Below are 13141 nucleotides of genomic sequence, written 5' to 3'. Positions count from 1 at the left end.
TGTTATGCCTACACTTAAGCCGGCCTTAAGTGTAGATGCTTCTATCAGTTCAACCTCTGGTAATGTTAAATGGTAAAGGAACTACTTATATAAAATGTATACTTTAGGCTTGTTAATAGTTTTGATTTTTAAATAGAAACACACAAAACCATGGAATTATATATTTCAAAATGATTTTATGTGGAATATGAATTTTACCAAGTAAAATCATACTAGGCAAATTGGCAAGATGGCTCAGAGGATAAAGGTGCTTTTCATACAAGCCTGGTAACTTGAGCTCAATCTCACATAAAGGCAGAGGGAAATTAGTGACTCTACACAGTTGCCCTCTAGTAACCACACATGCTGCACAGCACACAGTGTACCACACCCCACACACATCGTGCATGCACACAGTTACACTTTAAAAGCTTTTTTTAAAAAAATCATGTAAGAGAAGCCAGATACAATGACACTGAGACCCCACCTATAAGGTAGTGAGTTCTTCCTATAAGCTGTAATAGCCACGTCAGTCAACTCTCTAGCATCTTCAGACAGACACACAGTTCATGAACTCCTATCAGTATCTGACCAGGGCAGTCAGTAGAGGAAATCATATGACCTCCTCCATTTATTCAGAGCCCCAGAATATCCTTAACTCAGTCTACACACCAGTATCTGCGTCACTGGGACAGCCCTGTGAAGGAATTCTCACAGTGCATACAGACCCAGTGCTAGCTTAACCGTGCAGACACTGTGTGTTCTTGATCCTGAACAAAGATCTGTGTGTGTATGTGAAGCCCACGCACGAATGTGCTAACTCCTGCCGGTGAAGTGAAATGCAACATCTCAGCGTCTCCTCACTTTATGTCGTTTAAACTGTGCAGAGGAAGAGCCCAGGAGAAACAATCCACAGCACCTTACACACTCCATTTAGAAACAGAGACCACAGAACTCAAGGATGCACACAGTGAGGATTTTATTTGTCAAATTACAGTAGCTCAAAGATGGCTTTCTCGAAGGCAAAGCACATACACGGTTTAGAAGTCCCTTCCACTTGCTCTAAGGCTCCCTCTAGTGTTTGAAAAGCTCCAGGCCTCACAGGGTACAGGAGGAAGAACCAGCTCTGGGCCAGGACCTTCTAAAACAAAAATACTCTTGCTCCATTCATGTCACCAAAAAAATCAGGAACATGTAACCATAATTCATATTTCAAATCCCTGCTATGATTATCTGTCTCATCACCCTCAAATCCAGCAACCTTTCTGTTACTTACTGCTGGGTCTCTTTTAGAAGACAAAGACTTTGTTAATTAAAGAAAAGAAGCATATGATGCCTATAGAGGTTTTAATTTCACAAACAAGAAATATACTTAATGAACATTACCACATAACCCGCTTTGCGTGTGCTGAAGTTACTGGTAATTAGTACACACTTGCTGAAGTAAACACTTATGTTTGTTATTTTGGGGAATCGGAATTTTTACTTTCTGTTTTAAGATGCCGCATGAACTGGGAGTTTGCTGATTAACCTGTCACTCATTGTCACACAGAGATAGAGAAGCAGGACTCCAGGATGGGGTGCTTTGGAGAACACGGTGTGAGGGAGCTCTGGAGGATTCCAGGACTCACACTGGGCTGCACTGGCTCTCAGTGCCTCTGAAAACAGACTGCGGAGAGGCAAACAGCCCAGCCTCTGGTATTCTCAGCCAACGTTGCTAGGTGTCTGTTTCCAGAGTCTGATTCTGAAGCTGTACTGCCATCGCGGAGAAACAAAGGCAGCCTCCAATTTTAACAACAAGAAGCCTCAGATAGCCATGAGCGGGAGACTGTGGTCAGACCAAGCTATTTTCTCATGCTCCTAAAATGAAGTCCAATGAAGTTGGAATTTGATTTGTTTTTAATTTGCATGAACTGTGTTTAAGCAATGACTAATTTGTCAGCCAACATGTCACACAGCTTCTCTGCCTGAGACTGCTTTATTTTCAAAGTTGTCATCTGCAAATACCACAGGTTGAGGGAAAAAAGACTGGTCGTATAAATGCTTTTTAAAAAATGGCTACACTTATAATTAGCTTCAACTTGAAGATATCTACAATCAAAGGGAACAGGACACAGCATTTTTAAAGTGCAACACATATGCTTTTGGCTCAACATAAAAAATTATATACTGGGAACTACTGTGGCCAGTTCTCCTGGGACAAGTTGTGAAAGGCTGCTTTTAAAGTCAAACAACAGATTTTAAACTGAAGAACACTGAAAAGTCATTTTAAATGAGCATATAAAACACAATTACAAATGAAACCAGCATTGGAGAGGTAGCATTAAGTAAAATCAAATAAATACTATATACAGTAACATATAAAATTCAGCTTATAAAAAATTAAAAAGAGCATTCCAAAGTAGCCATTTTCCTTGCTTTTCAGGATTTTTACAAAAAAAATCAAGATACAGACCTAGAATACCTGCAAAGATTTCCCAAATGTTTTCAATTACCGGCACTGTTTTTTGTCAGCACCTCTCTGATCTGCCGGTCGAGTTCACTGATGATCCGGTCCTCGTGGTTATAGACTCCCGTTCTCATCAGAGTGTCCCGCTCCTCTATCAGGCGTGTCAGGTAGTCATCCAGGCCCTCTTCCAGCCCAGAGCCCCGCGGGCTGCCCAGTTTCCCACTTGCAATCTCTCTGCAGTCCTGGTACTGTTTCTGTTCTTGCTGCCTTAACCTGAGAAATCAAGAGCAAATGTCACTGTAGCAGATAAAATACTATTTTGACTCTTAATAGCACTATTTAAAAACAAAATAGTTCAGAAGTTTTACTAGTTTTTTCTTTTTTGTTAGTAAAAGAGCAAAAACCAATAATTACCACCTGATAATAGTGATATATTTATAAAAACACAAGCTGTGTTTGTACTTACAGAATGCATACAAACGGTAAGGCACAGTACAACACGGCCTTAAGTACAGCACCTGGGGAGAGACAGGAAGACCACAAATCCCAGACCAGCTGGGCTGTACAAGACAGTTTTAAACACGAAAGCCAGGGTGGAACACAGCTCACTCACTATCAGTGGGACAGCACTTGTCTGCCATTTCAAGTCCCTTGGTTAAGTTCCTGTCGCTTAAAAAATTTTTTAAAAAGCACCAAACAGAAACCAGAAAATGCATATTGTTTTAAATTAATATGCATATATGTATATTATTATTAATTATAAATATCAGTTACATGTTAAGTATATACATACTTAAATTTTTTTTAAATATTTGTTTATTGGTCAAGACAGGGTTTTTCTGTGTAGCCCTGGCTGCCCAAGAATTCACTCTGTAGACCAGGCCAGCCTTGAACTAAGAGATTCACCTGCCTCTGCCTGCTGAGTGCTGGGATTAAAGGTGTGTGCAGCCACCACCACCACCTGGCTGACAATTTATTTTGAATTGTATGTAATGTGTGTGGGATGCACACACAAGCTCAGCTGCCATCAGGTGTTGGTACCGTGTGTCTGGAGGGATAGGTAGCTACGGCTCACCTAAGTGCTGGGAAGCAAACCCGGGTCCCCTGCAAGGGCAGTGACACTTTAAGCACGAGGCTGTCACTCCAGCCATGAGGTTTTAGTGACGCCCAATATGCAGTGCTATACCCTACTTTTTGACTTTGATTACATCTACTTTTGCAAGTCTTGTGCTGTAGAGCCTCCCCATCGCAGCACTATAGAGCATCTCAGTGTCCCATCATTTAGAATTCTTTATTGCTTACCTCAAGTTGTTTCAACACAGTATCCTTGCTATTTGAACACAGTATTTACTTTTTTTTAATTTGCTCATCTTCGGTCACATGTAGTAAATCAAAGGGGAAAGTGCACCCTGGGAAAGAGCTTATGTCTCTAAATACTTCTGGTTCCTCTAATTCCTTTGAGAGAAGTACAACTCTGTGAACATAGAAGCCTGGCCCAGAGGGCATGAGGTGCAAAGATTTGGTCTGTGTGTTTCCTGGTCATAATTCTGATGACCTCCTCTGGAGGGAGATAGGAGCAGACACTGTTCCGGCACTCTGACTTTTCTTACAGAATACTGTTGGCCTCACTGCTTTGAAAATGGAGAGGGAATGACAATGGTGTTTCTAGCAGTAAGAATGTGAAACCTTGCAACAGAATAGTTTAGGATTAACTTTGGTTCTTTAAGAACTGGTTACATAGTAGAGCATGTATCCTTATTACATGGTGGGGAATCCTCTGGGTATATGCCCAGGAGTGGTATAGCAGGATCTTCTGGAAGTGAGGTGCCCAGTTTTCGGAGGAACCGCCAGACTGATTTCCAGAGTGGTATCGCAGCCCTATTTATAATTGCCAGATGCTGGAAAGAACCCAGTTATCCCTCAACAGAAAAGTGGATGCAAAAAATGTGGTATATCTACACAATGGAGTACTATTCAGCCATTAGAAACAATGAATTCATGAAATTTTTAGGCAAATGGATGGAGCTAGAGAACATCATACTAAGTGAGGTAACCCAGACTCAAAAGGTGAATCATGGTATGCACTCACTAATAAGTGGTTATTAACCTAGAAAACTGGAATACCCAAAACATAATCCACACATCAAATGAGGTACAAGAAGAAAGGAGGAGTGGCCCCTGGTTCTGGAAAGACTCAGTGAAACAGTATTCGGCAAAACCAGAACGGGGAAGTGGGAAGGGGTGGGTGGGAGGACAGGGGAAGAGAAGGGGACTTACAGGACTTTCGGGGAGTCGGGGGCTAGAAAAGGGGAAATCATTTGAAATGTAAATAAATTATATCGAATAAAAAAAAATTAAAAAAAAAAGAACTGGTTACAATTCTGTGTCTGAATTTGCACACAGATCAGAGAGAGAGAGAGAAGTAGTAGAATCAGGAGACCTGGTCCTAGACACTGCATGTCACTGTCAGTAAACAGTTTCCTTTGTTCAGATAGTTCTAAAGCATAAAACTTCAATTCCTTTAAAAAGATATGGACACTAATGTACACAGCTTGAGAAGGACATCAAGTGCCTTCATCTGTTCTTAGAGAAGTCAATAGTGAGGGACTCAGTGCTGTGCGCTGAGACCTAGGTGGGAGTCAACCAATGAAGTGTAGTAACGCTTCGTTTCCCACTCAATTTGAACAATGCATGAAAGAGCTTACTTCTGATTAGCTGTTTCCTTTACCCTAATTCATGTATGTGTGGGGTGTGGGGAGAGGAGGAATTCATGTATGTGTGGGGAAAGAACACATTCATGCATGCCAAAGTAGACATGCAGAGGGTGGAGGCCAACTTCAGGTAGCAGGCACCCCTTCCACTCTGAGAAGGAAGCTTTGTCGTTCCTCTGTGGTGTGTGCCAGGCTGGCTGGCCTGCACACTTCTGCGAATTTTCATTTCCTCCTCTTATTTCTCTACAGGAGCAAGAGCACTGGGATAAGTGATGTACACTACTGTGCATGCCTGGGATTCGAACTCAGGTCCAAATGCTTGCAGGGCAAGCACTTTGTATCCATTTAGCTGTCTCCCTTCCTTCTCTATGTTAATTATTATAGCTACTTAGGATGAAGGGACCTTCTAAGCAAATTCATGATCCATGGTGCCAAACTATAGACCAACAGGTCTAATCAGGTCCCTTTTAAAATTACTTGGTTATATAAGAAGGAAAAATGTGTTTGTTATACGAGTCTATCATCCCTATCAAGTACTTACTACTGAGTTGTCATGATAATGATAGACTATTTAAACTTGGTAGCTAAGGCAGCCCTCAGAACCCCACAGGAAACGTTGATGCCATGCCTGACAACTGCTGTGCATTGCCCTGATCTGCTTCTTCCCTTAGAGCCGACAGGACTGCTGTTAGGAAGGTCCTTGTCGTGTGGGCTCAGTATGCCTCTTCATCCTCTTACTGCTTGTTGTTTTCCACCCAAAAGGAGAAGCCTCACTCGTTTTAATATGTCAGTCTTCCAGATATTTCAGACAGCTTTCCCAAGGGTTTTCTTCTCAAGGGTTTTTTCCCAAGGGTGTCCAATATATCCCCTCTAGTCATCTGGATGCCATGGTATATTATGTTTTGCTGGAATGGTCCCACTGCACTGCAGATGTCCAGGTATCTGATTTCCTTTAAAGGACATCACACACTGGTGCGAACCCCAGAGACATTTTCTGCAGCAAATACAAACACAGTGCCTGTGACAGTCAGTCCTTAGCAGTACCAACTCTCTGGCAGCTGAGCCACAGAGTAAGAGCAGCCGTGGGCGGTGTGTGTGTGAGCTGATTCCATGCCTTTCCTATCACTCAGTGATTGTTCTAACTTACAGAGGACATAGTGCATGTCATCTCACTAGTTCAGTTCTCAGTCACAGCGTATGATGACACTACGAGTCACCTGTGTATGAGTCAGATGACAGGCACCTTTTCATCTTCCTTTAAGCAATCAAGAGACTTGAGCACACAGAACGCATTTGGTTTCTGTGCTAGTTGGGACAGCAAGGTCTGAGTGAGATCGTGTTCTAACTCACTGTTTCATGGTTTCCAAGTTTACAATGTTGTAGACAACCAAATATTTATTGAAAATTCTACCAAAGATTATTTTTTAAAACATTAATTTTATGTATATGAGTGTTTATCTGCATGAGAGCATCAGACCACATTAGAGATGGTTATGAGCCATCATTTGGTTCCTGGGAATTGAACTCAGGAACTCTGGAAGAACAGACAGTGCTTTTAACTGAAGAGCCATCTCTCTAGCCTCTACCAAAGATTCTTTACACTAAGTTATTTTGCTTTTCTTCTTGAGCTGGTATTAGATTGATAGCATTTAATACTTGCAAGTTTGATTTGGTGAGATTATTTGAAGATAACTGTTAATACTAATTAAAGTAACTTAGACTTAATATATAAGAAATTTCTTATTTAGTTATTCATATTAGTAATAAAATAACTTTAATTAAGCCCTACTAAACCGGGGATTGTTTTAAATGATTTATATGCCTATCTTACTTTTTTAAAAAATTCAAAGCAACTCACTCAGTAGACTGGAAATGGATTAGACTTCAACCCCTTGGAAAGTCACACAGCTATATCACCGAGCCTGAACTCACTGTGACCCCAGAGACAACTTTTAACCTCAGTGCTCTCCTGCCTTACCTGGAGCATTGCTTTCACCTGAACCCTAACATCAGCCACGCCATGTTAGGAATCACTAAGTAGCACAAATAAGCAAAGCCTCCATACCCTGCCCTGCATGGCTCTTTCTGTGGTTTCAACTAACCATAGTACTCTATGGTCTAAAAGCATCAGATAAAAAAATGTCTCAAATAAGTAATTTCTAAGTTTTAAAGCCCATGCCCTGAGCAGTGTGCTGGAATCCCAGGCTGTGCAGTAGATCTGCCCAGGTCATCCATCAGCCTTTCCCAGCTGTATTTGCTCCCTGCCTGTTAGTCTCTGTTGTCTGATGGACTATCACGGCATCTGAGGGCATGAGTTTAAATGACTGGTCACAGTAGCCCACTCACCTACAGGTACCACGTCATCACAAGGAGTGGAAACACAAGGTATTTTGGCAGAGGCCTAATGTTCACATAACTTTTATTACAGTATAGTGTTTAATTGTTCAATTTTATTGATTGTTAATTTCTTACTATGTCTAATCTATAAACCCCATCATATGGATGCATACATAGGAAAATATAGCAAATAACAATGTTTAAGACTCTGCTATTTGAGTGTCTACTGAATAGTTCTTTAGCTAGTGATTTTGAAAGGGAAACTTTTGACTTCATTTCTTCAAGGGACTAGCACATTTTTAAGGGCACAGCACACTTAGCAGGCTTGGGTTTCCAGAGCAAAAGAGGACAGACTGGGTAGCTCAAAGAATGAGCTATTCCCAGTTCTAGTGGGTCCAACAGAGGGTGCTAGCACAGCCCACCTCTCTCTATCCGCACGCAGGAGGCGAAGAGTGCGCATGCTCCCTAGGGTCTCTCAGGGAGCCTTTACTCAATTGACGTGACTGTCGTCTCCGATCTTACTGCCACCATCTGCTAACCTGGGCCTGAGCACTTCCAGCCTCCATACAATCTAATCTAGGCCTAGAAAGTTTTCAGTTCTGAGACTTACTGATGAATACACTCAAGTTTCTAGCTCTTTCTGTGCTCTTGCTGACTGGCCAACCCACCTGTTCTGGCTCAAACTCCTCTCCACAGATTCAGTCTGGCTTCTCCTGAATTGTTCTGCTTGGCCTCAGCCTAACTCTGGCAATCTGTTCTAATCTTCTGGCTCCTTCTCATCCTCTGGCTCCTTCTGTCGTCCCCTGTGTCTAGCTTGTCCTCTCTCTGCTGCCCCCTCTTAAGCAGCTTGCCTTTTCTCTCTCTTCTCACGAGAGGCGGGCGGCACAGCCTAGCGGCGCTCTTCCTCTGACTCATCACCCATCACTTTTACACATGGGTGTTTCCTTCTGCGCACCTTCACTGTTTGTTGTTGGTTTTTCAGTAAATAATACTGAATTATTATCTCAGGGCTCACAATGTGATCAAATATCCTGCAACACCCTTAGACGGGCCCAGTCCCCTTATGAGGGCTCCACTCTCAACTGTCAGCTAAAGGCTCCATCTCCAAATACTATCACAGTTTGGCTTTCACAGATGGCTTCCAGGGTAGCATGGTGCAGTTTGTGCCCAATATGTAGCTCTCTGATATTCTATAGTCGTTCCATGCATAATGTAGGCCTAGAGTCCAACTAGTTAAGAGAACCTGGAAGTTCACTGAATGTCAGCTGTGCAGGTCATCTCTAGGCCGGGCTTAAGGGCTAAATATGTACTATTATTTTCCTCAACAAACACATATTTGACAACTCCAATGCTATAAGCTTGGATGGTGCTGTCCTTTAATAAATAACATGACCCATACCTTCCAAAATGTGCTGTCATATAAAACATTCTAAAGGAGCTGGAGGGATGGCTCAGTGGTTAAGCTCTTCTAGAAGATCTGAACTCTATTCCCAGCACCCATGTTGGGTGGCTCACAGCTGCCTCTAACTCCAGCTCCAGGAGAACCAATATTCATTTCTGGTTTACACAGGACCCCACATACATGGCAGAAACATGCACACACACAGACATACATATAAATAAAAGTAATAAAAACAAATCTCTAAACCATAAAACAATTTAAAAAAGCACCACACTGTGTGTTAAATACTGTTTGGTAAGTGAGGATCAGGTTTTTTTTGGTCTATCAAATTTGTAGATCATATACGATAAATCTTACTTTTTAACATGATTTATAGCATATCAACATACACATGTGTATGTGTGTATTTGTTTTATCTATCTTTGAATGATCTGACCCTGTACCCTTCTTAGTTTAGGGAAGACCAAATTAAAAGGCTGCAAATCCTCCCTGTGCTGCTGGGAAGAGGAATCGTTCGAAGGGCAGTACCTGTTCAGTTCGTTCCTTATGTCCAGCAGCTCCTGCTGCTCCGTTCTCACCGTGTCTTTCTCCTCGGCCGCCAGGTAGCGCAGCCGCATCTGCTCCAACTCCTCCTGCTGTTTTTTAAGACGAGCCATTTGACTTTCTTGCTCCCTCTTAAAAGAAACAAAGAAGCTGTCATGTACCACGGGGAAAATACCCATTTCACAGGACTGGCCGTGGACAGTGCTTGGGACAGATTCTGGACCAAATGAAATTCAGAAATGCCCAATTTTTCTCCTGATTATCTTTTTTATCCCTCTCTCTTTCTGATGTCCTAACTCATGGCCAATGTGGACTGAGGTTTGCTGACCAGTTACAGTATATAAGAATGTGAAGGCAGGAGCAGCCGCTTACAGCACGAAGAACTGCAGAAGGACCTGCATCTATGAGCGCAGGAGCCCTGTCTACACACCAGTGTGCCTACAAAATGTAACCACAGTCTCGGATCACTAATCCCAACCACAGTTTATCTGATAGTTTTCTTTTCTCTAGGCTCATTCAAAAATCTCAGCACATAATCTTTTTTGTTAAAATAAAAAGGGGACCAAATGATATATCTTAACTTGCATTTAAAACTTAACAATTCTTCCATGGAAGTTGATAAAAGTTTCTAACATAAATGTAACACTCTATAGGGGGACATTCCAGGCCTTGAAAGAGAATTCATCATGACAAACCCTATTATGTGTACAACAGGGAACTTCCAAGTTCACCGTGTACTCTCTGTAGACAGTGCAATTTTTCCTTAGGACAGCAGGGCAACAGGTGGCATCTTCTGTGTCTGTACTGTTTTCTGTCCCTGACAGGCCTGGAACTCAGACCTCTGCCTGCCTCTGCCTCCTGAGTGCTAGGATTAAAGGTGAGTGCTGCTATGCCCAGCTCATGTATTTTTGTTTCCAATTACTAAGTAAATTATTTTCTAATTATAGCAAATAAAGCATTGTTCAAGCTCAAGGAATATTTTGCTACATTGTTACATGTGAACCACTCACATAACTACCATCTGGAAGAGAAAAAGTTACAGAATCAGCCTCGCCCACCTCTGCAGTCACTAACACCCACACTTTCCAAAGGTAACCCCCGCCTTGCTCTAACCCCAGGAGCATGCTGGTCGTGCTGAGTTCGTGGAGAAATGTGAGGTTCCACGGATTATTGTGTGTTGGGCTTCCTTCTCTTAACACTGACTTGAGAGGCATTTGTATTGCCCTGGACAGTTCATTATTCACAGTAATGCAAAACCTTCCACTTAATACACAGTTTATGCACAGCTGAGGACCATCTGGGTAGCTTCCAATTTCAGACTAGAAATAGTGCCAATGTTAAGAGGGCACACTGGATGTGGTTTACCTAGCCCTATACCTGAGACGCAAGCTGCTGGGTCAGAAGGCGCCACTGCCGGATTACAAAACCCTGCCAAACTGTGTGCAAGGCCGTCCATCACTGAATGGCCACTGTCAAAGTGCTTGAGCCCTGTATTTTTGAACAACACTTGATTTTTTTTTTCCTTCTTTTAAACAGTTCTGACAGATCACATTGTGGTTTGTCCTAATTTTATTTTACATCTTTTCCCAAACAACAAGTCTCAATACTTTTTAATGGCATTTGGATATGCTGATCTATAAAGTTTTTTGCTTTTGTTTTTATGAAAGCTCTGGGTTTTCTCTCTGTACCTGTTTCTTTTCCTACTGGTGTCATGGGTCAAGGATCTCCCACTCTTCTGATTCGCCCTTTCACCCGTGTGTTTCAGGACAAACAGCCGCCCTGGCTCCATCAACTCCTTTCTCGCTGGCCATGTCTTTCATTTTATGTTTAACCTGTGTCAGCCTTGAGAGTATTATTTTAAATTTATTTATGTGTGTGGGTATGTGCACAGGTGCAGGCGGCCGTGGAGGCCTGGGCAGGTGTTGGAACTCCTGAGGCTAGGGTACACGGTGCTGTGAGGCTGCTGACGTGAGTGCAGGAACCAGACTTCTGCAACAGCAGCAAGTGTTCTCCACCACTGGGCTGTTTCTCCAGCCTGGGGAAACTTAGGTCAGTATGTGAACAACGGGCTTTGTGTACAGCGTGAGAACAAGGCCGGCCCGCTTTCTTGCCCCAAACAGAACTCTAAGGGCGGTGCTGGCGTCCGCCTTGTGTGTGACAGGATTAAAGGTATACAGCATCTTGCCCTGCTCTCAGTATTGTATTCATGGTACTAAATAACCACCTTGTACAGTGAACAAGCCAGGGTGTGACTCTTCCAGGTTCTGTGCCTGTTTGAGACTAACTGGATAATTTTGCACTTGTAATTTCCTTATTACTGAATCTACAAATTAAGTTTAAGATTTAGAATCATGGTTATTATGCTGGTCACTTCTATAAATTTTTTTTTAAAATAGTCTGTTATATATAGGTTAGGGTTATTTCTTCCTATACTGTTGATGTATGTTCAATGGTTTGAGTCAGATATTTTTGGTATCTATTATCCATTACTTGTTAACTTTTGCATCACTTTAGTGGGTAATCAGACTCACTCATTGTAGCATCCGGGTCTCTTCACATGCTGATGGGATCCTGAGTCCTCTCTCCCTTGGACATTCCGGTACTTACAGAGAGTGCCTCTCTTCAAAGACTTCCTCTCAGAGAAACAACTTTTGGGCTTTTCTGTGGGCATGCTTGCACGCTTGCATGTGGAGGTCACAGGTCAGCCTCAAGCACTCTTTAGGCACCTTGTTTTTAGAGCTGATGCTGAGACTTGGGGCTCACTGAAGGTAGATATATCTGGTTGGGTGGAGCCAAGATCTGCCTGTCTCTGCCTCTGCCCCCCAGGTTTTTTATATGGGTAGTGGGGTGCAAACTTAGGTGCTCATGCATGGGAGGTTCTTTACTGAATGAGCTATCTCCTGAGCTCTGTCTAGAAGATGCATTTTTCTTTTTTTATAATGCAGCTATGATTAAATTCCTCTCTAAGCACAATCCTCCCACCCTAATTTCCTGCTCTGACATATTGCATTTTTATTATTTTGAGTTCAAATATTTTCTAATCTCACATGGTCTTGATTTTACAATGGGTTATTAGAAGTAAACTACTATAGAAATGTCCCATGTTATTGAATATTATTAATTTACACTTCAGTATGCCTGTGAGCAGGGCACATCCTAATGTACAATCTTCTGAAATGTATTGAATTATGGTTTAATGTAGTTTCTGCACAATTTGACAAAATACCTCATGTGTACCAGAAAGTGTGGAATCTTTCAAGGAAGTATGTGTTCTCTATGTGCCAGTGGTCACCTGCAGGGTTGGTTCTGGATGAGCCAGTGGTCACTTGCAGTGTGTGAATTTTCATCTGTGGTCATGTCATCAGGCCCACATACTCGTTTTGGTTTGTTTAAGCTTTTATACACACCTGCGATGGGCGATGAGTTTACCCTCCCTCCTTCTACTAATCTGACTATAACTGTGAAAGTTGCCCCCAGGAATGCTTCCCAAGTCAAGACTGCCTGCCTGGAGTTATTGCTATGCTATGCCGAATCTACAGTGAAGGTCCGTTCCTTATGGAGCATACTGTTGAGCTGTTTGGAATGTGGGCTTATTCATATTTTCTCTACGGAAGCCCTTAGTTCAGTTAGTTTTAAAGCAACCTGGAGTGTGTAGAGTTCCATCGTTCCTCTGTACCATTTTCTAGTCCTTTCATCTATTTTGTTTCTTACCTTTTAATC

General features: G+C 42.2%; 1 protein-coding gene across 3 annotated transcripts in view; it reads right to left on the bottom strand.

Annotated features, from left to right (window-relative positions):
• Positions 1–934: 934 nt before the first annotated feature.
• Cep120 (centrosomal protein 120) overlaps positions 935–13141 on the bottom strand; it is a 60822-nt gene continuing 48615 nt past the window's right edge. For all 3 annotated transcript variants that reach the window (XM_052155182.1, XM_052155180.1, XM_052155181.1), the window contains 2 exons: positions 9407–9552; positions 935–2701 (listed from right to left, as the gene is read on the bottom strand). In XM_052155182.1, the coding sequence (XP_052011142.1) occupies positions 2467–2701; positions 9407–9552 (381 nt within the window). In that variant the 3' untranslated portion in view covers positions 935–2466. The remainder of the gene's footprint in view (positions 2702–9406; positions 9553–13141) is intronic.

Source organism: Apodemus sylvaticus, chromosome 13, assembly GCF_947179515.1.
Source record: "Apodemus sylvaticus chromosome 13, mApoSyl1.1, whole genome shotgun sequence".
Classification (NCBI taxonomy): Eukaryota; Metazoa; Chordata; class Mammalia; order Rodentia; family Muridae; genus Apodemus; species Apodemus sylvaticus.
This window is presented reverse-complemented; position numbering and strand designations above follow the sequence as displayed.